Source organism: Kogia breviceps, chromosome 1 (genome assembly GCF_026419965.1).
Source record: "Kogia breviceps isolate mKogBre1 chromosome 1, mKogBre1 haplotype 1, whole genome shotgun sequence".
Taxonomy (NCBI): domain Eukaryota; kingdom Metazoa; phylum Chordata; class Mammalia; order Artiodactyla; family Physeteridae; genus Kogia; species Kogia breviceps.
This window is the reverse complement of record NC_081310.1, coordinates 176,226,610-176,253,095: the sequence shown is the minus strand read 5'-3', so window position 1 is coordinate 176,253,095 and position 26,486 is coordinate 176,226,610. Positions and strand designations below refer to the sequence as shown.

Here is a 26,486-nt window from a genome sequence, read left to right as displayed (position 1 = left end):
AGTTCTCGTCCAGATTATGGGTACTGGCTCTTAAAAGGTCCCTGCTTATCTCCCCGGGCCCCGCCGTTACAGCATATGTTACAGACTGAATGAACGGTGAGTGCTCTGCGCCTGGAAGTCCCTTCTCCTTTATTCAAGGCTTAGGTGTCACCTCCTTGAGGCAGAGATTCTCCTAATAGTTTGCTATTGCAGCATCCAGAAAACGCTCAGGGGTTGAATGAGCCAAAGCCACCCCAAGGACAGGTCTGGACATGGAGCTGCAACCACCACAGGTGTCTGTGGCCGCGGGAAGGGTCTGGGCTCTGCCTCAGGTGTACCAGATATCCCTGGCCCAACAGCATTGTCTCCCTGGTGGCAGTGCCGGGCAGGGGGGCTCAGAGTTGAAGGGGCTGGACCTCACACTCCAGGGGACACCCGTGTTTAGAGCAGAGGTGGGATCTGCTTTTCTCACGTGGACTGGGGCCAGGGGCACCCTCAAAGGACCCAGCCCCAGCGAAGCGTGGAGGAGATGCTATCCTGTTAAGGTGGTCGTCCCTCCCCCAACCCAAGGACCCACCCCTCTCCTGACAGATGAAAAGGAGCCATTCAGGACCACAGAAAGGCGTCCCAGGGGAGAGAGGCACAGAAGGAACAGATTTTACGGATTTATTTTTAAAAAACAAAAGGTTAAAAAAGTCCTTCATTCCAACCCTGCCTGGGGGGTGTGAGTGGGGAACAGAACAAGCTCAGAAGGGCACCCACCCTCCGCCCAGGGAGAGTCCCACTGTCCCCAGGAGTCTGCAGAGGCCCCGCCCTTCCTGCCCCGCCTCCTCCACGGCAGCTCAGACCATGCCAGCAAGTTCCAGAGGCAGAGAAGTGTGGGACCCGAGGCCGAAGGCTGCCTTCTTCACCTCAGTGATGGTCACTCCAGCTCTTCTGCCCTTGGACGTTCGCTGGGCCCCACCTCTGGGCTCCCAGGGCGGGCGGGCGGGCGGGCAGGCAGACGGGGAGGCGCGGCCCGGCCCACCAGCAGCTTCCTCAGTGCCGCCTGTGACACAGCAGGGCAGTCGGGGGGACGTCACAGTGCGGGAAGGGGCTGCGGAGACACCACGGCCATCTGGAAAGGAAAATCTCCTACTAATCTTCATCACTTTCTGATCGTGCTCTCTGCACTGAGGCGGCCCTTCTTTCCTATTCCCCATCCTGAGGCTGAGTGGAGGCCAGGACAAAGCACTAAGTGGCTGTTTGCTACAAAACACCTGGAGATGCCAGAGGGTGGCTCTCGGCCTGTCAGTCCAGGCTCCCACACAGTCACACAGTCACACACACAGCGTTAAGGCGTCTGTGCCAGCAGGCGTGGCCAAACTGGGCCCAACTTCTCTCCCTCCACCTGTAGAGGGTGAAGGGGGAGAACCCTTCTGGCTGCTTCAGAAACAAACAGGCTGCAGTGGGAGAAGCTGGCAGCAGGAGAGTTAGCTGGGCCCGGAGAAAGAAGTGGAGGAAGGCAGGCAAGGGCTTCCGAGGCCTCTAGGCAGGCCTGGCGGCTGCCCTTGGAAGTGACCCAACTCAGGTTGGGAGCCCTGACCGTATACCCCCTGGAAAATGGGGGACAGAGGGAGGGGAAGAGAGCGGGGCTAGAGTAGTGGGACTTTGGAGGAAGCCAGTGCTATCAATATGTACAAGCATAAAGCCCCATCTTCTGCACCACCTACCTCTCTGCCCCTCCCACAGAAAGAAAGGCCCCTGAGAGCCATTGAGGAGGTGCGGAGACCTCCTCCCCAGCCGTGCCCCACAGGGAAGGCCCCTTCCCTCAACTGGCCCCATTGCTGGGCCCCCAGGAGTGTCCGCTGGCTGTGCTCCGTCGGGAGGAGGAGCCCGGGGCTGGAAGCCCGGTGGCCGGCCAGCCCTAGGAGTCCTTGAGCATGCTGATGCGCGCGTAGATCTTGAGGGCGGGCCCCAGCTTGATGTTCATGGCACTCATCAGGTGGTCCTCTTTGAGCAGCAGCAGAGCTTGCCCGTCGATTTCCTGGGCACGGAACTCCTCTGCTATCTCCTGGCAGCCTGAGGGGACATGACCAAAGACAGTATCAATGAGAGCTACCGGCGGGCACGCTTGGCAGTCGCTGCCCTTCACATGCATCATCTCACTTGATCCTCATGACCACAACTTGCGGAAGGTGTTGCTGTTCTTATTTTACAGCTTGAGAGAGGCTGAGTGACTTCCCAAGGTAGCCAGACTCTACGGTGGTCCTGTGACCCGACACCTCCTTGTTCACCCTGCCCCCTCCACCCACCCCAGTGAACTGAGCTGACCCTGGAGATCGGTACGGTGTTGTGGAACAGCATGGGATTTCCAAGGCTGGATCATAAAGGGCGCAGCAGCTTCACCTTGGTCTTTTGGATAATTTATTTTGGAATGTGCCAACCACCATGTCGTGAGGACACTCAAGCAGCCCTCTGGAGAAGCCCACTTGGAGAGGAACTGAGGCCTCTTGCCCAGAGCCAGCCCCCCCGTTGCCATGTGAGCGCAGCACCTTGGAAGGGGGTCCTCCAGCTCCAAGCCCTCAGAAACTGCAGCTCTGGCTGCTATTGTGACTGAGCCCTTGAAAGATACTCTATGCCAGAAGTGCCCAGCTAAGCCACTCCACAGAACTCTTGAGATTAAGTGATTACTGTTTTAAGCCACTAGGCTTGGAGTAATCTGTTTCATGGCAGTAGGTAACTAATGCAGATCTGGATACTTGGAAGATGGGTGCTGCCATCACCACCCCCTCACCATGTGGGCGTGGCTTTGGACCGGGCAGTGGGCGGGAGCTGGAGGGACTTTGAGGAGAGCGGCAGTGAAGGTCTAAGGTTCCCTGAGAGATGGGAGTAAGAAGCCTGATGGCCTTTGAGGAAACTGCTGGGGAGGCTTAAAGGAACGTGAGGAAGCTTACTGGAAACTGGAAGAAAAGGGATCCTTGTTATGAAATAGTAGAAAATTTAGCAACACTGTTGCTGGTGGTAACCCAGTGGGCGTGAGACGCCTCCTGAATGTTGCTTGGCCTCAGGAGACCTCAGGCAGACCACTGCAGGTGCCACCTGGCTTCCCACCGTGGCCGCAGGAAATGTGAGGAGGGACGAGGTCGAGGAAAATGTGAACAGGAAGGAGCCTGGATTTGCTGCTTTTGAAACTCCTCAGCCTCTCCAGATGGCAAGTGATGCTAAAATTAAGAAATGGTTTCTAGGCAAAGACCAAATCGAGGACACAGTCAAAAAGACAGTCTATAAAGATGAAGCTGCCGGGGTGAGTGACTTAAATCTTTTGTTAAGACCGCAGAAAGCTCTAAGGTGCTGCCTCAGAGAACTGTTGGATCAAACGCTCTCTCAGGATTTTATGGGCGTGCCTCACAGAGCCTCTCCATTCAATGGCCCAGCTCCTCAGACTGTTAAGGGCACTGTCCCTCAGCTTCAGAAGAAACCTAATGTGGAATAAGGCTTGTCTTGAAGACACTGTTGTATAACATTCATAAAAAGCCCACAAAGAGAGAATCATCTGGCAGAAACACTTGCTCACAGGGACTGGACGGAAAGAGTAAGAGGTAATATGAAATAAAAGCAGCAGGAAGTAGGCTGAGAAAACAACTCCACAGGCTACCTTTCATGGGAAAGGAAGGATGACTCAGGGTGGAACCAACAGCGAAAGAGAATCACTCCGGGCTTTGAGTCCTAATCAAGGAAATGCCAACACATGCCCTGGTATGGAATGCTGACTCCTGTAGCCTCCTGCGTTCTCCCTTCTTGAACGGAGCATCCTGAATGGGCACGTCTACCGTGGTTACCCGATGCCCATCCCACCATATCCTAGGTTTGTGGAGGGAAGTGGATAACCCGTTCCTTGTTCTCAGGTCTGCAGATGGAGAGGAATCATCCTTGAGGAGCTGGACCCAGTGAGCCTCATCAGTGCCTGGACCTGAGTTAGATGCTGAGATCCTGGACCTCGAACCTCCACTGTAATGGGATGAGACTTGTGGGGCCTCGGGTAGGGGTGAGGGTATTTTGCATGAGGGAGGAACATGAATCACTGGGGTGAACTATGGTAGTAGCCAGCCTCCAAGTAGCTCCCAATAATCCTTGCTTCCCTTTCATGCCTTCAAGAGTCCCTCACAATGAATGGGGTGACCTGTGTGGTCAGCAAGATATTGTTGAAGTGACAGAATGTGATTTCTGAGGCTAGACTGTAAAGGGCATGGTGGGTGGCTTCCACCTTGCTCTCTTGGATCACCCCCTGGGGGGACAACTGGCTGCCACGTCACGAGAACACTCAAGCCAAGCATGAGCGTTCTGAAGAGACCCGTGGGAGAGCGACTGAGGCCTCCTGCCAGCAGCCACATGCTCGCTGAGAAGCGTGTGAGTGAGGCACCCTGGCAGAAGATCTGACAGCCCCAGGTGACCCTTCACATGGCCTTGGCCGACATCCTCATTGCAACCTCCTAAGAATCCCTGTGGCAGAACTGCCCACCTAAACCACTCCTGAATTCCTTATCCGCATTACCTGTGCAATTACAAATTTGGGGGATGCAGCAACAGATAACTAATACACTGGGCTAAGTGGCAGAGCCAGGATTTGAGCCCAGTTCTGTTTAACTCCGAAGCCTGCTCTTAACCACTGTATCCCACTTTGGTCTCTGAGTGAACGGGCTTACGGTCACCACTGCCTGACCTGGTCAGTGGCTGGGTGAGACTGGCGGAAGAAACAGTGGAGAAGCTCTGGTCTCAGCGAGCGCAGCCGTGCAGATGGGAGGTCTTTCAAGGTTCATTTCTAGATCCTACCCTAGAGACCACCGGCGCTGTGCACCCAGGATCACGTGTAGCTACCAGCTCCTTTACATGCTTGCGTGTCTTTGTGCCTCTGCTTAGGCTGCCCCCTGAGGCAGTCTCTCCATCTGGCACAGGCCTGCTTGTCCACCGTCACTCCTCCTTGACCGATTTCCTCCACTCCCGCTTGATGCCCCTCCCAACTCGCCCCGGAGACACACATGGCTGGTCACGTCATCACCTTCACACAGGCCCCTCACCGATATGGCAGATTATAGCCACGGAACATTACAGTCGGCGCTGCATGCTAGAATGTAAGCTCTTACCAGCAGGTACCTCCTCCTACTCGTCTCTGCCCCCGTTCCTGAACCCGAGCCTCTCCCTGAACTGCCCGGTCTTCTCCTGGTGGCCACAGGTGAGGTCTCTCACACCCTCGCTTTCCTTGCTACTCCAGGCACGCGTGGAACTTCCAAGGACCTTACCTGGCAGAGAGCGGATGAATTCGTAGACATCTTCCACATTCCATTTGGTGGGCTCGCTTGGCAGGAAGTGGTGCCCCATGCCCACCAGGTCCCGCATGTGCACGTCAGGGAGCTCCAGGTCCCGCTGGCCTTGTCGCCGGCGGGAGGTGGATGAGCTGGCTGAGATGGGTGACAGGGGCTCCTCGTAGCTTGAGTTGTCGGAGCAACGGCTGGAGTCTTCCTGGCTGTGTGTTAGCTGCAGTGCGGCAGCAACTGAGAGGGGTACAGTGCCTGCTGGCTGGGAGCACAGAGAAACGGTTTTCTTCAGGACGGGAGCATAAAGCACCTCTAACAGAGTGCTGGACAAAGGCAGGTATATTCTCCCTTTGCTATGCGGTCTGCTACTATGTATCTTTGAATTCGAGATCAAAAAGCATCTTTTGCCATGTCCCCCCTCTGATCCTAAGCAGAGTCGGTGCCAGCACTGGAGCGTGTACCACACTACACTGGAGTGATCTGATTCTACGTCTATTCTTTCTTCTAGACGTGGGTTTTCTAACCAGGGCTCTGTGGGTTTAGGGGGATGGTCTGTAAACCACCTGAAATAGCATTTAAATTTTCTTGTGTATGTCCATGTTGGCCTGTAGCTTTCATCAGATTCTTAAAGAGGTTTATGGCCAAAACAGTAACAGTAAACAGCAAAATACACATAAGGTCTGAAGCATCATACTAGGCTGAGTTCCTGTAGCACAACTTAAGAGATTTAGTGGCTAAGAGCTCCTGATGTACAGCCAGTGCTAAAACATATTTAATGAACAAATACCCACGTTCCTGGTAGACACCTTCAAGGACTTAGTGCTCTGATGTTCAGAGAGGCAACAAGGAGGGGAAGTAAAGGGTGTCGGCTGCCTCTCACCTAGCCCTCCTCGGAAGGCCGGTGCTACCTGGGACAGCCTGTCTCTTCAGGCAGGGGAGCCCCGGAAGTCAAGGATGGAGGCAAACTGGAAGAAAGGGGTGAAGTCGGGGCAAGGTCACGGAGAGGGAAAGTTGAAGCACCCATGGTTCTAAATGAAGGGACATGGGGAGATGGCTTGACCTGACAGATCATGAGAGATGAGAACATGATGGAGCACTGACGCCAGCAGCGGAGAAGGACGGCGGGCATGCCGGGTCGTGTTAGGAAGGGAAGTTGGTGGGGACCCGAGAGCACGAGCTTCAGGCTCTGCCAGCCTCTCACCTGCTTCTTGGTATCCTTGCTAAGTGTTGGCAGACTGGCTTTGCTGGCCCGACGGCGGTTGTGGGTTGTGGCTCCCGCCTTCTGCAGCTTGCTCCGGTCTGAGTGGAAAAGGCCCACTCGTTTGGTGCATCCCACATTGTACCTGCCAGAGCCAGGGGAACAAGGGCGGTCAGGGCAGTCGCGGGGCGAATGGCCCAGGAGGAGTAAGAGCAGCCAAGATACTTGGCAAAATTTGAGTCTGCCTACCCGTTCCAAGTCCATCACTTAGTACTAGCTGTGTGGATCTGGGCAAGTCACTTAGCCCCTCCATTTCCTTATCTAGAGTTGGGGAGGAGACCCCTCACTTTCTGTAACCGGTCTGGCAATCACATAAGCTAATGTGTGCAGAGTGCCTGGCACAACAGCTTGGATCGCGTTAAGAACTCAGGGCTGCCACGCTCCACTCCACGTATCACCGGGGCCGGGAAACGAGCGTCCTCTGTTCTGACGGGGGACGGCTTGGCAGAGCGTCACAAAGGTGTGGGAGGCCCTCCAGCGCAGCCTGCGGGGAGGGAGGGCTGCACACAGCCCTACTCCAGCTGGTGTGCAGGGCATCTCTGCCTGGGGCCTGGAGAGTTCCTCTTTTCTGGGGGCTCAGGCCTCTTCCCTCTTGGCACAAGGAGCACTCCGGGCTTAGTCAGACAAGTCTAGATCCCCAGCTCGAAGGCTTTAGGTGCAATTACTTCTCCTTGGTGCCTCAGTTTCCTAACATGTATAAAGGGCATGATAGCAATACCTGCCCCACAGTATTACTTTGAAGATTAGATGACATAATGCACATTAACACCCAGCGCAGAGACTCACACACAGCAGGCCCACAGTAAACAACGTTGGTGTTTACCCTGATCATGTGTCTTCTGAGCTGCGTGAATGCTCACAAAGGAAACATCTGTAGCCAGCGCAGTGGCTCTGCGCAAAGCTTCTGGTGGAAGCTTCAGTAAACCCTAAAGAGATGGGAGCTGCCAAGGGTGGGTGCCAGTGTGACCCAGGAGGGCCAGACAATCTAAATGCTGCTTCCTTCCCTTGGACCCTTGCCGCTTACCCTGCTCTGCTCATGGGAGTTCTTTGGTGAACGAGTGACAGGATGCTGCTTCCAGGCAGGTCACAGAAATAAGGAGCTGGGTACCAAGGTGCAATCCCAAGAAAAGGGAAGAGGCTGAGGCTCTTACCTTTTTGCACAAGCCATGGAGCAGAAGCGCTTGGAACGCTTGAACTTGTAGGCAAAGTCCACCCGGCCACAGAGCTCACACTTGAGTTTAAGGGGAGTACCCTCCTCTTTGGATTCTGAAAAGCATGAAAATCGGTAAGCGTGGACAAGGAGTAGTCCCCACAGGACTGCCCACAGCGCCACCCAGGGCCTCTCTGCTCTGTCCTGCCTGCAGCAGCGGCTTGGAGAGTGCCAAACTGCTTTTGTCGCTCAGTTTTGTAATTTTTGTAATTTTTGTTTCACCCCTGGAAAGTATCCAAAGGTGTCCAAAGATGGCCCCTGGATACCCGGCAGTTTCTTCTTCTAAGGGCTATGAGACAAAGCACGGGTGGGGAAGAACCAGCACCCCTCTTTATGACCCTGGAAGAGAGCAGGCAGCTCAGAGGGAAAGCTTCAATGCTGTCACCACTGATCTGGAATTACCCCGCCCTTCCCTTGGGTGTCCAGTTGGCTGCCGGCCTCGGTAACAGAGACCAGGAGTTCTGCAGCCTACGTGGGCGTCCCGTCCCACCTCCGCTTAGTCGGTGGCTCGTGTGGCAAGTGCAGCCCTCGCTGGCCCCCGTCCTGAGTGCAGGCTCCTGAGGCGGTAGAGGAAGGGCACAAGCCACCTGGGGCCGCTCCTGCAGGCCTACGACTGGTGAGTGACTCACGCGGGCAAAGCCGCTCTTGGAATCCTGGGGCTGGCAGGAATGGGGCTGGAGACAGGCAGGGCACATTCAGTTCCTCAGGGGCAGGAACTGCTGTCCGATTTCTAGGGACAGGGCTGAGCAGGCACTGGGGGAAACGTCTGGTCAGCTGACATGTTCACACGCTCCCTGGCTCACAGCCCCTCTGTGGATACCAGGAAAGGACCTTCTAGCCTTGCTGAGTCCTGTTCAGCCCCATCAGAAGCCCCAGCATCCAGAGTCTGAGACGCTACCTTGCAGATAGGGCTCCTCCATCTCTGAGTCAGTGGTGGTGGTATGGTCCTGCTGTGGAAGTTTCTCAGGCAAGAACCCCTGTGCATACTTCTTCTTGAGATTCCCCACCAGCAGGGATGAGCGTCCCACCTAGGGGACAAGGCAACATGGAGGCCATGAGGGTCAGGTGGGCATGCTTCCTTGCTATCCAGCCTCATCAAAATTACACGTATAAAGCACCCAGGCACAGATGCCCGCCCCTGTATCACCATCCAGGTACACCCTGCTCAAGGCCTGTTTTGCCTTTAGCTCAGGAGGCAAGATGCCGATGACCACCAAAGCACGGGGATGGAAATGGCTTCAACCCAGGGCCAATGGATGGCTTAGGAGGTCAGGAGAATATCTACTCTTCCAAGCGTCTAGGGGGCAGAGATGGAGGCAGGGATCAGGTTTTCCGCAGCACCAGGACAAGGGCCAGGCCCCAGCACTCACGCGTCACGGGGCAGGCACTCAGCTGAGGCTGTGTGTGACTGTATGTGTGACACACAGACCCAGCCGCCGTTCCTGGATACGTTACTGTTCTCTCCCTTACCACTGCCCTACCCGAGCCAGAGGGACAGGCAGCCACGGAGGAGAAGAGGAAAACGCGGACGCTGGGCCACACCGGAAAGCAAAGGCCCTCGGTGGTGCCAGGATCCCAGACTAGCTGATTCACTCTGGTGCACTCCCTTTGTTGCCTTTTGTGCAGGTGGCCTGGTTGCCAGATCTCTAGGGCGATGCTGGGGCTGCTGTCCAATCTGCATCGACCCTGTGAGATCAGCTGGGTTCTGGAGCTTCTCCAGGGGGCCAAAGGGAGGACCTAGTCTAATGAGGGAAGGGGTGTGACAGGGCTAGAGCTACTTATAGCTAAGGTGCCACAGGCCTTGACCGACCTCCACGACAAAAACCTGTCTTGGCATTTTTGTCATTTGGCATTTTAGAAGGGCAGTCCACCCATCTCAGTTAATCAAGCTCAGAGGCTTCGGCTGACTATTCAAACCACTCGTGGATCCAAAGAATGCGCAAAAGACAGATGGCCTCCCATGGAGGTGTTGTGTCTCTAATAGCCAGTTAAGTTTATCAAGAGAGAGGCTGGAGTGCACCTGGCTCTGGGCTCCTCCCACCTACAGAGCAGGCCACCCGTCTCACCAATTCATACTACACACTACTGGCTCTGGGTGCTGTTCTAATGAGCCATTTTCTTGATTCTTCTGTGTTTCCCCTTGGTCTTATGCTTTAACTGGAGACACTTGATGAAGTGCCCCTTTCTGAAGTGCCCCTCATTCACTCCCCTTTCAAGGCTCTGTCCCCAGAAAAGAAGCTTCAGGCTGTAACTCTGTTCGCTTGTCTTCCATTCAGACAGATCTTGAGAATTCTCTTCTATACAGGTTCCTTTTGCTCTCTAACCAGCCAAAGTGTTGCCGTTTGGGGGTTTTGGCATTCAAACCTGAATGCCAAAGTCCATCATCCTGCACCAAATACCCCAATGTGAACTCCCTTCTAACCAAGGGGTTCGCACTTCACCAGGCAGGGACACAGCTGAGTCCGTGTGGAAACTTCTAACCAAGGGGTCTTGCCAATTATTCTTAATCACTGACCCCTTCTGGACTTTAGGAAGACACTCAATCCTAGAAAGAAAATGGCTCTGATATTCCTTTGGGGGAAAATTAGCAAGGAAAGAGCAAATTTTTCACATTTTCAGAAATTTTACATGGAAATGTAAAGCTATTCTAATACACATCCAAAGTATACTTATTAAAAAAAAAAAAAAAGAGGGGAAAAGAAGTAGTCCGTACCGGGAAAGGCTCCGCCCCCTCCTGGATCACAAACCCTTCGATAACATGCGTCAGGATTTGGGGTTTCACAATGGCCTGTGGTGGTTTATTCTCACCATTCTGGGGGGCAGTGCCGGTGATGCTGGAGGCAGAGTTTCCGTTCCCTGAGGTCATGCCGGGGCTGCTGAGGTCGGTCAGTGCATGAACAATGCCCTGCCCTGTCTCTGTACAAGGGAAAGCAGGAAAACACAAGCAGGGGGTGTCAGAACCAGGTCTAGGCCAGTAGCAGAGCAGGGACTCAACACTGCCCGATGATGCAAACCAAGCAGTCCCCTCCCTCAGTGACCCATTCAAAGTGGTACAGTCTCAATGGACCCACTACCAAGTGAGACTACAGTCTGTTCTGCAACAAGGCAGCTCCTCCGCCAGCAGTGTTTCTTAATTTCCCAACTGTGCTAAGAATAGTCCAACCAGGTTACACAGGCAAGAATTCTGCCTTTGAGGAGTTAAGACCTTGGTCAATATTGATCTGGACAGACAAGTTAACATTCTGCTCAAGGGAGAAAATGTATTCAAGGTGACATCTAAGACCAAGATGAGGGGCTTTCCTGGTGGCACAGTGGTTGAGAGTCCGCCTGCCGATGCAGGGGACACGGGTTCGTGCCCTGGTCCCGGAAGATCCCACATGCCACGGAGCGGCTGGGCGCGTGAGCCATGGCCGCTGAGCCTGCGCGTCCGGAGCCTGTGCTCCGCAACGGGAGAGGCCACAACAGTGAGAGGCCCGCGTACCGGAAAATAAATAAATAAATAAATAAAACCAAGATGAAAAGCTGAACTAGGTATAGGGCTTGGGGCATGACAGGGCTTGGGGGAGAGAGGATAAATGAACCTTCTACGAGGTTCCTCAGGAAAGGGTTAGATTTTAAGCGTGCTGTGAAATGTCAAAGTACTGAACCCCAAGTAAACATTTTAACACAGATCTGCCTAATCGGAGACTGGTTATTTGGGATCACTGCATTAAGATATGTGTGTATTCTGTTTCTCCACCGAGGAAGCCCCTAGGCAGAGCTGAGGTTTTCTATGCTGTTTCTGCAGGTCTCCTGCTCCCAATCAAGCCTGTTGTCCAGTTCTCAGCTCCACATCCAGTCTGATTCTCAGCCAACCACAGACTCCTTCCCTCCAAGGAAAGCCCTGCTTAAGATTTCCTCTCCACGGGCCTGCCAGCCTTTCTCTGAAGAGCCTGACAGAGCTCCAGTAAGTATGATGAGGTGCCTTTACAGGACCACACCACAAGGGACCCCCTTTCCTCCACTCCAAACAGTACCTCTCCTGAGTTGCTTCACTGTTTTAGAAGCAGCTTTTCTCTCTTCACTTTTTAAACTCTTTCCCCACCCCACCTTCCCAGGGCCATTCTCTACCACCAACTGTGTGAAGCTGAGGTTGCCTTTAGCCTGGAACTTCCTAAAAAAGAAAAAAAAGAAAGAAAGAAAAAAAGAAAGAAAAAGCCATTTCTTTATTGCAATAAGCCTACTGACGGTAAGCATAACCCAGTGTGAATGTATGTATTACACACTTTAAAAACAATTCCAGTATATTTATTAGCTAAGTAATTTTTGCACAAAATTTACATGAAGGTGCTCTTATTTCATGTTAAAGATCTAAAAGTCCCACCACAGAACAGGAATTCACGATGCCTAATTATGTGGCATGGAGAAATCAAAATAAACTCATTTTAGAAAAGGTTTATAACCGGCTCATTTTCTTACTAGTAGTCCTAATGTGCAATAAACTGGGATATATCTTTTTTGTTAAAAAAAAGAGTTGGCCATGACACATGCCTTCAGTACTCAGACCTCTATAATTCAACTATAATAAATTTCAGAGCTGAGCAGGAGTTACCTAAGAGATGTGATTGAGATTTTTTTAAAATTAATTTTTTTGGAGACACAGTCATACCAGCAAGTTAGAAAAATTCCTTTACGTGTTTATAGTCCTTTGAAAAAGTTGTTTTTTTGACATTTTTGACCTTTCTATAGGGATGGAAAATTTCTCCTTTAGAATCAGTCTTTCTAAAATTGTAAAGGTGTTTGGGAGCTAGAAAAAAAAAATCTTTCCTTAACAATCCATGAATAACTAGGAGGACTGAGTTAATTATACAATCAATCAAATTAAGTTTCTTTGCTTTTAAATTTTAAATATTTAAGTCTGTATTTACATAATTACATTTTTGCTTTTATATTTTAAAATATTTTAAATATGTAAAGAAACAAATCTGTATTTTATTTAAAATAATGAATAAATGTTGTTAAAATAGAAAGCTTACTATGTAAGTTAAAATCCTATTTTTAGATGATGGCTATTTACTTCTAATTAGAGCCTAGTAAAATATTCCATGGCTTCGCTAATGAGCTACTGTACAGATTATAGAATCACAAGATTAGAAAGTCTGGTTCAACCCCTTACCAATGCTTGACCCTTCCCTATAATTGCCCCACCCAGTTATTTTCTGGCATTTGTTTGAATACCTCTAATGACAAAGGAACTCACTACCTCTGAAGTAGTTTGTTCCCAACTTGGGCAGTTCAATTAATAAGTTCTTCCTTATAATGAGCCAAAAATCTATCTTCTGTTAATTTCTATCCACTTACCCTGGTTCTATTCCTTAGGACCACACAGAACAAGGCTAATCTTATTTGTATAATGGGCAAAAACACAGGCTTAGACCTGGCTTAGAGACTGGTCTCTATCACTCAAGTGGATTAGGGACAAGTCCTCTTCTGTCTGTGAGCCTTGGTTTCTCCAGCTATAAAATACAGACAATAATAAGACCTACCCTTTAGTGTTGCTACGAGGACTAAGTGAGAAAATGAATAGCAGTGCAGTGCTAGCACACTGGGAAACACTCAGAAATGCTCTTGGTGTCATGAAGGATGTCACTTGTGAGCCCAGCTCTCTCCTCCAGGCCATACTCCCTCTGCTCCTTTGACTACTTCTTACATAAAAGGCTGCAAATTCATCATCACGCTAGGTCTTCTTTGCCAGCATCTTTTAAAGTCAGGTACTCAGTCAGTACCAACATAATATATCAAGTGTATTGATCCAAGAGATCCTGTTGGTAAGAGTTTTGTTTTGTTTCTTTCGAACACAATCTCGTTCCTCCCTGAGAGCACAGATGGAGGGCAATGAGGGACTCCCTTGTTTTAGTTTATAATACTTCTATGGAATTAATCCATTCTCCTCTGAATTCTGGGATCATGCCCACCTCCCTCTTTTCACTGATATTTATCACCAAACAGCTGCTGATACCGTGTCTCCTTTTATGGGATCTCTCCAACCTTGTTCGACTCTTCTCCTTGCCCCCTCTACCCCCTTCCCTCCTGTCTCTCAGATCTGTGCCTACTAACGTACACTGCAAGACGAGGGGGGAGCTCCTGAGGTCAGAGTCCTTCCTCATGCCAAATACAGTAGCAAACAGAGACATTCACTAGCTCAGAGGCTACAGAGCCAATACTTAACTCTGGGAGGAAAAAGACTTTTTGGAAATCTAACTTTTTTAAAAAAAGGATCTTATTAAGCAAGAGAACAAACTAATAAACCCCTTCACCACAACATTATAAACTATCACTCTCCATTATACCTCTGGGGCAGGTTACAGGAGACACAGAATCCAAGGGACGGGAGGGAGAGCGTTTTACGACTGTACAAAGGTTTGCAGCTGTTTTGCTTTGCAGTCATCTTGTAGGCAATACCTTATCATGTGCTTTAGTCACAAAGGAGTTTGGGCTATTTCTGGAACAACCATACACAATCTCACCCCCTGCCAAGCTCAGCACACTGAGATTAATTTAATCTGCTTCCCGTTCTCCCAGACTGCTTTGCAGCCTGCTTAGGGGAAAGCAGCTTAAACTTGCAGAAACCTGCCCTGCTGGCCCTGAGACCAGATGAAAGACAGAGACAAAGAAATTCTCTATCTTTGAAATTCTTCCTTACTCAATTCCCTTGACCAGTGCCGAGGCTGTAAGTGGTGCCGGGATTCCCACAGGTCTCAAATGCCTTCATACAGAGTTAGCTACCTGGATTTGAAAGGTGGAGGCCAGGACACCCTGAGTAGGAGAGGCTGCAGGAGGGAAATAAAGCCAAGCTTCAGTGGTGGTGGTGGAAGGGGGAAGTAGAATCTAGCCTTCAATTGCAGCTGACCACGAAGGGCTAAGTATTTGGATCAGAATGAACAAAACAATGTGTTCTGGGGGAGTTGTTACATAACATAGGCCTCAACCTTGTAGGTTGCTTCTCAGTCTGGTCTCACAGGCGCTGGCAGAAACAGCCCTTATAGGGACTGGATTAAAATAGGAAGGACCCCCCAGTGGCCCAGTTTGTGAAATTATCTGCTACAGGGCCCGTCTCCTCTGCTAGGCAAAGCAGGTGCCGTTAGGTGGGGGCTGTCTGGGTCTCATTTGTATCTTCAGGGCCAACCCAGTGTCCAATACATGATAATCATTTAACAGCTGCTGAGATGGAGCGTGGGGAACCCATGCTCTCCATCTTCACTCTCGACCAGAGCACAGATCTCCTCACTCTTCCGACAGCAACCAGTCACCAGCTGAGACCGGCACATCACTTTCTGAGGTGATAATGATGAGAGGGAGCAGCTGGGCTGGTGCTTGCCTATGGGGGTGGCATTTCTGGGTACCTGGCTATAAGGAAGAATGAGAGCTATTCCTTAGCCCAGTTCTTCCTGTTTGAGTGAGGATTTCCTCAGCAGAAGGGAGATACAGCATTAGATTGGCCCCAAAGGCTGCAGCTCTGGGTTCCCTGGTCCCTTTGAAACACTGATGCTGGCTCCAGGCATTTGGAAAGGCGTGATGACCTCTAGAGGCAGAGGCCGGAGGCACCTATAAAAAACGGCCCCACCCCTGGGGCCAGGAGGTAGGCGCCCAGAGAGGCTGAGCTTTCCTCTTTCCTGCCCACTGAGGACAGAGGTCAGGCTGGCCCCAGTTGCGCACCATCTGGGCCACTTCGGAACCAGTTATGGTGCCCTTTATAAGCACAGGTAAGGCAAAAATCATCAGTTATGCTGAAATATCATTCAGTACTAACATTTATTGTGGGTATTTCAGATGACCTGGCCACTCATTCTATTTGCCCCTAAAATAAGTCACCTTGCAGACCTGACTTCAGAGGAAATGGAGGGCAAGCAGAGCCTCTCCCTCTACCCTTCAACGTGGCCAGTGGCTATTTCCACTTTCTCCAGACATGAGAAAGGGGCATTTTAATTCACAAGACTTCTAACTACCCTTGCTTGGAAGCAGCAGGAGAAAGACAAAGCTAATGAAGTTAATAAAGGATTCAAGGAAGCAGAATAGGTGATAACATGGATCATTTGCCTTCAACAAATTCTGCTCGACAAATGGCAAAACAAGGTCGCTTATACAACACAGAGCGTTCTCTCCAGGCCCCTGGCTCTGAAGTCCGGGTCACTGTGCCTGAGCTTAGCAGGCCAGTCACGTGGCCAGGAGGGGTGACAGCAGGATTCCTAAACAACTGCTTGCTCTAGAGAGACCCTGAGGGGAGCACCTGCAAAGTGACGCCCAGGGAAGCCACATCCCAGACGGGGAGCAGCTGACACAGACCAGATGCACCTGGTGCTAACACAGCCTGGCAAGCTGAGGGCTGAGCCCTCTGGAAAGGCTGTGGCCTCCCTTTACACTCTCATTAGTTATATTTGGGCCCCTAAAGAAATCAGTGCTGCTCTGAAAGTGAGGGAGGTAAGATATCTCATTAAGAGAGAGAGACAGAGGGAAAGGGGGGGGAGGGGGGAGGGGTGAAGGGAGGGGGGAGGGGGGAGGGGAGGGGGAGAGAGAGGGAAGAGAGAGGGAAGGAGGAATGGCGGCTCTATCCTGGGACCCTGACAGAGTATTCCACTAAGGAGATTAATTTGGTTAACAGCCTGCTTTAACATGCAAATATACACCTGTGGCCATTCACACCTGGCTGTGAATCACTTAGAGAAGCAGATAGCTTTCCTCCCAATTTAGGGATAAGGTTTGGTGGGAGGATTGGGGCATGAAGAGTGGACATTTTGGATCAGGGGCACTAGATCACAGAGGACTGGCGTTAGAAGGGCCTTGGGTCTAACATCTTAATTTCCCAGAGGAGGAAAAGGGTGCATAGTTAAAGTGTGCATTTCAGAATCAAGGCAAGAGTGGGTACCACCTAATTTGGAAGAGAGTACCTTCTAAAACAAGCACAAAAGGAGCCCTTAGAGAGGTGGGAAAATTGTAGGCCCCTTCCCACCCAGGGTCCCTCCTGAGAACCAGAAGGCTGGAGGTACCAATGCCAGATGTTTGTAGCCTTTTCAATTCTGCTAAGGACCGAGTTACTGTCAGAGCCACGAAAAGCCCCTGGCTCCCGACGCACAGCAGGCCGTGGCTGTCTCACGCAGGTGCCCTCATCACCCTGCCACTCGGAGCACTTCTGCTCTTAGGGGCCTCTCCTGAGAGGGAAGAAAGGGCTGTGACAGGAGGATCCCTTTGGGGCGCTTTGCCAAGTCACAGGAGGGCAAGGCCCTGGCTCCATACCTGGTGCCTGCTGGGGAGGTGGCGGCCCAATGAAAGGGAAGCTGGGCCAGGTTGCCTCAGACGCGCCTCGGTGTCACTGTGCAGTGACCTTGTTGAGTCTGGGTTAAGAGGACTGGGGAGCAGACAGACTTCCTGGATCTTAAGCATCTGGGTCTGGCAGGGAGGGCTCCTCCTCCTCCCTGGCGGCCATTACCATACAGCTGACTCTCAGGCTGTCTCTTAGGACACAGGCAGAAGAAGCGGGCCTTCTGACTCACCCAGACTCCCCAGCTAAAGTGTACATAAGCTGAATTGTAAACAGCTGAACGTTTTCCAAGCGGCCACCCCCAGCTCTGGCGGAAAAAAATCAATGGAGCGACAGGCAGCCGCCCCTGCGTGGCTCGGGACCACAGCCAGGGGGGATTTCCAAACAGCTGCAGCACTGCTGCCCGGCCCAGGCTGAAGACCAGGTCCCACTCAGCAGCAGCACCTGCGGCTGGTCAACGTGTGATGGCTCACTAGCTGCAGGGAGCCAGGGACAGCGTTCAAAAAAAGCTCTGCAGCCCTACGGTCTCCAGGGCTGCAGTCGAGGGCTCCCAGATATCCTAACATCACAGTTCTCTAGCAGACGCTGTGATTTCACAAGGCAAAAGGTCTGGAACCAACAGGAGAGGCTCTCCGCTAGAGACATCAGGATCACAGGAGACAAGAGGAAAAATGGCAGAGTGGAAAGGCCACCAGTACTGGGGCAGACCTGGGTTCATACTCTGGTTCCATCTTTGATTACCTGTGTAGCTAGCTTCAAGCACTTGGTACCTGCTCTGCGCCTTAGTTTCTCCATCTATAAAAATGACAGTCATGCTGCTTACCTTGCAGGGTTACAGTGAATGTTAAGAGTTTATATATGTAAAATGCCTGGCACTATTACATTTAGAAGCTGTGCTATCCAGCAGTTAAGACTGGTATCAGAAAGACCCTAAACTTAAATCCTAGTCTGTAATCCCAGGCAAGTTACTCTAGGCCTCAGTTTCCTCATCTGTAAAATGGGTACTTATCTCCGTCCCATATGGCTGTGGTAAGGATTAAATAAGACACTGCAGTTACGACACAGTGGAAGAGGCCTGACATGGCCATTGGAGGGCTCCCATAATTGAGACTTGAGAGATTAGGAAACTGCCCCAGTCTCACTCGCACTGAGCCTGGCCTCTTGCAGCCCCAGAGCAGAGCTGTTCTTTCACTGGTCCAAACTCAGGTATCATTCATGTTCCTCAGGTGCTCTGGCCTACTCAGTGTCCTGTCCTTGCACTCCTGAAGTAAGGCTTCGTGAAGAAATCTTACTTCCACTTTGACAATGACTGCGACACAAGGGAAATGCACCTGCCCTTTGGGGTAGACCACATGTCCCAATTCACCTTCAACAGTCGTTAATCCAAAGGACATGACAACTGCCAGATTCCCTCCCTTCCTATGCACTTCTTTCATAAAGAGTCCCAGGGTATTACACAAAAGAACCCCAGGAACCAGAAAAGAAAGAACTCAGGAACAAATAAAGAACCGCTTTTCCTAGTGGTTCTTATAATGCCAGGAGGCAGTTTAGCCTGTGAAAAGAAATTACTTTAAAAGGCTGAAGAGAAAATGATGGAAGATGGATTTATAACAGTTAAAAAACCAACTAGAAATGTTTAGAAAATTCTCTGATTATTTTCAGGTTGATAGCAAGGAAAGGCCACCATGTTGCCTGATATAATGCCTTATTTATTTACCAACTGCAGAATCACTAATATTCTTAGAGAAATGGGAGAGAGGAGAGAGAGAGCGAGTGAGCGCACATGCACGTGTTAGAGAAAGCCAAACCTCAGTTGTCCTTGTCTATATAATGGGATAGACAATACTTATCTTGCAAATAAAACTTCTTGATCATTTCTGCTCTTAGAAAACACTGCCCCCTTCGTTTAATAATTATTGTCTAAGTTTTCAATCACGCTACTTTGCTACCAATCAGCTGACAGAAGAGATTAATACTGATTACTGGAGGCCTGGAAATGTGGACTTAACCAATTTTTTAAAAAACGGTAGTTGATTCACATTAATTTTGTTTTAATTTAAAGTGTCATTTGCTTTGATTGTTTAAAAATGTCTTAATATAGCTGTGTGGATTTAGGTCACATATGGATGGTTTCAAATAGGCTAAAGATATCAGTAACTAGGGATAATTATACAGTATTTGAGACATAATAGCCATGCAACTAGAGCTTTAAAAATAACTCCCAGCAGTCATGAACTCTCATTTTCTTGCCAACAGTCTCAATATTCAGCATCAGGCCTGCTTCTCCTAATCTACTGGAGAAGAGTTGGTTATGACACGGCAGCAAACAGTCATCTTTTCTTAAGAGAAGCTATGACAAATTTCACTGCTAAGAAGAAAATCATCCAAGAAACAGGTTTTTGCTTTCAAGAGAGTCTAACAGCAAACTGGGACTCTAGTCAACATCTGGATTCGTCTTAGAACACTGGAAATCCCTATTTAATAGCAATCATTTCTTTGGCAGATGTAGAAAGAATGTTCTCTTTTGGATTTAACTAAAAAAATCATTTGGAAATTTCAAGTATAGGAAAGCACATCCCTTTTCACTAACTATAAATAAATTTGGAAGGGGAAGGAAAAAGAACAACAAACCATTAAGCTTATTATGCTTGCCTAAATGGTCTTACAATGAATCACATAGCAACAATTTATTATTTAAATTATATGCTATGTTTCTTACTATATTTTATACCTTCAAAAACTAATCATTGTTAACTGTATAACTCGATTAACTATAAAAGAGCCCATCTCGGGACTTCCCTGGCAGCCCAGTGGTTGAGACTCCGAGCTTCCAATGCAGGGGGCGCACTTTCGATTCCTGGTTGGGGAACTAAGATCCCGCATGTCGTGGGGCGGGGCCGAAAAAAAACACAACCATTTCTTGACCCTGGCAATTATATGCTACTTTTGTTATTGAAGGGGGAAAAAAGCCCTGAATCTGTAAGACTGTTGTCTTGGATAAATAAATGGTTGATTATTTTCCTAACAATTCCAAAATGTCATAAAGTTGAATTAAAGATGGTTTGTTTCGGAGTTTCTTTGCAAGCATCAAATCAGTGTTCTGATGTAGCTAAATTCAAACTGAAATTTTTAAATGTCAATGCTTGAAATGAAACCTGCATCTATTTGAATTGTGAATAAGTAATTCAAGTTATCTTGAACAGGCCTACTTTAAACATTTTTAACAGAACACATACTCAAACAGAGTCTTTTTAACTGGTGACTCACACTGTAGTTTAAAGCATGCCACAAAAACACTGAAAACATAAATCTGTATATGTTCATACCTCTACCTTGAGGGGTAGTCCCAGCTTTGATTTCCACCAGACAAGGTGCTAAGTCACTGCAGAGTCATTTTTGTTACTGGTACAAAGGCCTCATGAGAGTAGATTGCATAAGGCAGCCAGTCCTCACCCTGCTTTTCCACGGGGGTGGAAAACACAAAAGAATCTCTACAACCACTTTTGTGAGATTCCTCCTGACCACAGAAAATCATCATCTTCATCTTCCAGTTGCAAAATGGCACAAAAGAAAGGGAATAAAAGAGAAACTATGCTTCTATGAAGGTGTCTCATTTCCCTACTCTCAACTCTAGTAGATGTATCTTTTCAGGAGTGAATCTTTTTCAGGATGGGACCAAATCTGTCTGGAGAATAAACGGCACTGCACAGCTGGGAGAACTTTAATATAAACTTGGACTGTCCAAGAGGAAGAAAAAACCCTCGGTCAATGTCACACTAACACGGAGCAGCATTACCAGAACTGGAGCCACCATCCTACTCCCTAGTTTTTTCAACTTAATTTTACGTTGGTTTACTGATCCATGCTAGCTCAAAGTGAAGGACTTTGATAGGAAGGGGGTGAACTTAATTCATCAAAGTTACCGAATGCCTAGTGTGAGGCCTAAAGCCCAAAGGAGGGCAGAGACTTAGAGGAAGCGTCTAAGGCAGTCCAGTCATCCTCTTCACACATTCACAACAAGAAAAAACAGAGATAAAAAGACACTCAAAACCTCAGGTAAAGGTTCTTAATTCTGAGATAGCAGTCATTTTTTCCCCCCTAAAACAAGAAAACCTAGGGAGGGGATGGCCTAAGTTAGAGCTTGTAAGACCAGAGGCAAGAAAAGTTCAACTTTACAAAATTGTCTATCTATTCCTCTTTTTCTCTTTCCCACTGAAAGATCCAAGGGATCCAAAGTATCTGAGGCAGGAAATGAGTAAGGCAGGAAAAAGGATGTGGTCTGAAAAAGAGTGGATTCTGGGGCTGAGCCAGAGCAAGTCACAGGCACAGGGTCACAGATGGGGGAAGGGGCCTTGGTAGCAGGAAGAGAAGTCTCAGGGTCAATCAGCTTAGACTAGAAAGTCAGTGACACAGGAGATATGTCTGGAGAAGCAAGCATAACAACACCTTCCTAAAAGGTTATCCTCCATTGAAATGCAGAGGAACAATGGCTGAAGAGACCTACAGCCAGGAGAATCATTACTGGGACAGAAGGAAGAAGAGCTGGAGTTTTCTCCTTACTTTGAGGAAGTGGAAATAATATATGTTGAGTGCATCTGATAAAGGTAAATTAGAAATTAAGCCAGGACCTGGAAGAGAAGTGGACAGGGCTGGGAGGTGAGTGCATGATAAAATACCAACATTCATTACGTACCTATGTGCCACCTATTAATAAAACAACAGCTCAAAAGGGGTGGGGGGGAGGAGAAGGCAATGAAAACAGGAGCTACCTCTCACAAAAATGCAGTTAGACAACTGAGAAAGCAACTCAAGAACAACAGAAAAGTGGAAAGATTAATGCTGGAGAAAAAAGGCATCTATTCTTCCTGATGTGTATGGACAAGCCTGGAAACAGATCTTGGGTGGGCTGAGAGGCAGAGCTCACGTGATAAGAGTGCCAGGAAAGGGCAGGTGCCATATGAGCACCACTACCCATCTGCTGGGCCCTCTGAAAGAAGCCAGCCCTTGTGAAGGAGCCAAGCCAGAAGCTCTGGTTCCCGCCTTGCAGGGACTGGAACTTAGGTAAAGAAACAGTGGGAAACACTGTATCAGCTGATTCAAAAATGTGGCTATCGGGACTTCCCTGGTGGTCCAGTGGTTAAGAATCCACCTGCCAATGCAGGGGACACGAGTTTGAGCCCTGGTTCGGGAAGATCCCACATACCTTGGAGCAACTAAGGCCGTGCGCCACCACTACTCAGCCTGCGCTCTAGAGCCCGTGAGCCACAACTACTGAGCCCACGTGCCACAACTATTGAAGCCCGTGTGCCTAGAAGACCCAATGCAGCCAAAAATAAATAAATAAATAATTTTTTTAAAAAAATGTGGCTATTTCCAGATATAGATCCAGGTGTTGGGGTCTAAGTGAGAAAATCACTTTTATATTCTCCACAGTGCCTAGGATAATGCTTTACATGAGGCAGGAGCCTAATGAAGGTGTGTGAAATCTGAGTGGAACCAAAACTACTTAGCTGTGCAGGTATCTTAAGATCCAAGACAGAATCTCCTGCCCTGTAACCAACACAGTAAGTTTCTTTCTTTCTATTCTGGAGTCAACATGATATGAAGCCCTGCATCCCATGTGACCTCAACTTAAGCCCTAATCAATAGACGCTGCCACAGGTCTGAGGCCCTCTACCAGAATAAAAAATGGGGAGGGCAGCGGGGGCAGACATATAGGAGCAAGAAGGAATTTCCTTGCCTCATTAGCCTGCAATTTTCAGACTCATCTAGAAATCCTAGCAGTTCCAACATTTGGGTTGACTCGGGGGTGGACGGGGGATGAAAAATCCCAGGTGAATGATAATTGGATTACCCAGTTATGCCCCAGAGCCAAATGGCTGGAAAAGGCCAGGACAGCAGGGCCTGATATGGTTAAAATGACATTATTTTCTAAACCAAAAATCGAGACACTTAGTTGATAGACAATGTGATAGAATATTTTAAATTGGGGTTGTCCTAGAAAAAATCGGGGACATATGGTGGATTTAGGTCGGTAGCTTATTTCACAACAAGGGATCCTCTGGGTCCAATATGCTAATGGAAGGGGATTAAAGATCTAGGATGGGAGATATCTAAGGGGAGAGCTGTCACTAAGTTGTTTAGCAGGAAAAAGAATAAAAGAGCGTGTCTCTGTAGGCAGCATGGGAAGAAAGTAAACATTCTAGGTATGGAGCAGGAAGGAAAGGAAAGTTGATCAGAACTGAAAGTATGTCACTGAAATCTGTTCAGGTCTAAAAGGCAGCCTTGGAGGAGGGATGGTGAGGATTGGGATGGCGGGGGTATCACTGGCACAAACTGGTATCCAACAATACAGGAGCCGGGGACTAGGAGTTCACACTGTAGGTTCACCATTAGTTTGCAACCTGATCTTGGGCAAATTATTTCCCTCTCTGTGGACTTCAATTTAAATAAAGACTCTCACAAGTCCCAATTTTAATGTAAAGAATCAACAGTACAATATGCCTTCATTTGGCACGGGAAGGAGAGAAAACGCTCTTCTAAAAATGGAAGAGAGGACAGACACAGAACAGCTTGTCCCTTTCCATCCAATTAAAAGCTTCGTGAGACTGAACTGGATTAAAAACAAAACTCTCCAGCGAAGCCGCAGGCGTCCAAGATAGGCAGTCCCCTACCCAGAGAGTACAGCGGATGCCAGAACCCTGTCCCTAAGCGGACCGTCCATCCCCGGTAAAGCGCCGCCCCGGAGGACCGAGGCCGGGGTGGGGGTGTGCGGGGACACACGGAAGCGTCTGGCACGCCGAAGGTGACACAGCGGCTGCCGGGGAAGTGCGGGGCAGGCAGGGTCCCTGACGCGGGGGGAGGCGCAGGACACCTCCCCGGCGCCAGGAGGGCGTGAATCGCGGGCTGGCACGGCCTGGCAGCCGAGTAGGCCCGGGCCGGGAGTGGCACCGGAGGGCGGTGCCCGGTGTCCAGTGCGACGAGAGCGGGCCGCGGTACCCCTCCTGGCGAGAACCCCTCCCCCGCCACGGGCACTGACCTGTCCAGGGCCCGGCTGGGCCTGGCCGGGCGGGGCCTACGCAACCCCTCGGCCGGGCGCCGCCTCGCGCGGGGTCCCGGGCCCGGGCGGGCCGCCTCCTCTCCGCCGGGAGCCTCCGAGCCGGGGCCCGGGGCTACCGCGGCGCATCCGACCGTACCGGCCGGGCCGGTGTCCACAAAGGGCGGCGGGGGCGCGAGGCCGGGGCGGGGGTGCGGGCGGCGGCGGATTGCGCGCGCGCGGCGGGCGCTCGAGGGCTGCAGCCGCCGCGGAGACAATGCGGCGCGTCCCGGCAGGGCTCCCGCGGCCGCCTCCGCCGGGGGCGGGGCGAGGCGGGGGCGGGGCATGGGCGCGCGGGGCGGGGCCTCAGGGAGGCGGGGCGCCGGCGCGGAAGCCGGGCCGCGCGCTTCCTTTGTGCGGCCGCGTCGGCTCCGCCCCGCGCCCTCCGGAAGGCGCACGGGGTCTGGCGGCCGGTTAGGAACGTCAGGGTTCTGCTTAGGGAGGCGGGCGCCGCGCCACGTCAATGTGCGCTCTCGCACCGTCAAAAGTCCCCCGTGCGGTGGTGGACTCTCGCCTGGCCAAGTCGGAGGCAGGAAGAATAACGACTAGCAGTAATTGAGTGCTGAATATGTGTCAAGCCCTACATGCACGCACTTTCTCTCAGTGTTCACAATAACCCCACAAGTAGTCGTTATCCTCCCCACTGGGAACTGAGGATCACAGAGGTTAAGTAATGACCAAAGTGACCCAGTTACACCTCCATAAACGGGCCTAATGCCTCCGCTTTAGGCTTACTGTGCAGGCTGAGGGCATTTATACAAATTGCCTGCAGTGCCTGGCATACAGTTGGAGCCCAATAACCGTTACTTCTCTTACTAAACCACGCTGGATTAAACTGAATTGTCGGGAAAGCACTTTCATTCAGTAGATATACTAGAGCTTGTGAGACTCACAAGTCTCACTGCACCCTCATCCCCCAGCTCTTTGCTGAATACTTGCCCCGAATTTCTCTCTCCATGCTTGACTTCTATTTCCAACATTTTCTCATATTCTTACCTTTCTTAGCATTCATATCCCCAACCCTTTCCCCTCAGGCCTCATCCCTTTTCCTTCGTTTCCACATTTTACATTTATTTTATATTCCCTGATCGTTTACTTTGCTCCCTTTCTCTTTCCCTCGTTCCCCCCACCCCGTTTTTCAAATTTTCAAAGCCTTCTTTCATTAATATTCACATTTCCTCCCCCTTTCTGCCTTTGCATTTCTTACACTTAATTTTGTTCTATGAATGCTCGGCCTCTCTGTCCCCCAAACATGCCCACACTCCTGCCTTTACTTCACTAGTCCCCAATGCCACATGTCCAGATCCTACCTATCCTTCAAGGTCTAGACTCAAGAACAGTGACTGGCAAACTTTTTCTGTAAGAGACCAGATAGTAAATATTTTAGACTTGGCAGGCCATGTGGTCTCTGTTGCAACTACTCAACTCTGCTGTTGCAGCAGGAAAGCAGCCACAGACAACACTACATGAATGAATGTGGCTGTGTGCCAATAAAACTTTATTTATGGACACAGAAATTCGTATTTTGTATAATTTTCATGTATCACAAAATATTCTTTTTTTGAGTCATCTTAAAAATTTTTTAAATATAAAAACCATTATTAGCTTGTGGGCTGTACAGAAACCGGTGATGTGATGAATTTGGCCCCGGGGATGTAGTTTGCCAACCCTCGCTCTAGAACAATGCCACTTCCTCCCTGCAATCTATCCTGATAATCTCTACTTGGCAGTTACTTTTCTCTCTTACCTTTTAAAGCATTTACCCATAATCTTTCTATGCCATTTATCATATCTTAGTTTTTACTGTATTTTTTTTCCTGTGCATTTCTCATCTTTCCCAGAGGACTTTAAGCTCCTTGAAGGTAGGGTACAGACCTTATTTCTCTATGTATTTATTACCTCCCACCCCACAGTGCTTTGCACAGAGCAGGCACTCAAACTTATACAGAATGAGTATTTAAATCTTGGGTGGTTGACAATTGTTTCCACTGTGCAAAACTTACTTTTCTCATGAGATAGAACCTCAGGAGCAAGATGCTTTGTTATGTGTGTATCATCTAGATTAGATTTCAGAAAGAGATTTTTGAGAGCTTTCTAGACAAGATGAAGAAAGGGAGGCAAATGTCAGTTCATTCAGAGGCTGTTGGATAACAAATACTTGAACAAAGGCTGTTGATTATCACCAACCTGCAGACAGGGGCTGAGTCTTCAGTCAGGTCCTATTCAATATTTCTATCAGCAAATTGGTTAAAGACAAAGAAAACACGCTATATAATTTACGGATGGCAAAGTTAAACAGAGGACTTAGTATAATGAGTGACAAAATTCAGATATAAAACATTCCTGCCCCACCA

General features: G+C 49.7%; 1 protein-coding gene across 7 annotated transcripts in view; it reads right to left on the bottom strand.

Annotated features, from left to right (window-relative positions):
• Positions 1-631: 631 nt before the first annotated feature.
• The window catches only part of PHC2 (polyhomeotic homolog 2), a 103,452-nt gene continuing 77,597 nt past the window's right edge, over positions 632-26,486 (bottom strand). For 6 of the 7 annotated variants that reach the window (XM_059070887.2, XM_059070880.2, XM_067012084.1 and 3 more), the window contains 6 exons: positions 10,455-10,657; positions 8,640-8,769; positions 7,683-7,797; positions 6,475-6,616; positions 5,259-5,535; positions 632-2,040 (listed from right to left, as the gene is read on the bottom strand). In XM_059070887.2, coding sequence (XP_058926870.1) covers positions 1,886-2,040; positions 5,259-5,535; positions 6,475-6,616; positions 7,683-7,797; positions 8,640-8,769; positions 10,455-10,657 — 1,022 coding nt within the window. In that variant the 3' untranslated portion in view covers positions 632-1,885. Of the gene's footprint in view, positions 2,041-5,258; positions 5,536-6,474; positions 6,617-7,682; positions 7,798-8,639; positions 8,770-10,454; positions 10,658-24,075; positions 24,289-26,486 lie in introns of those variants that run through there. The other variant, XM_059070900.2, reaches the window with a different exon arrangement.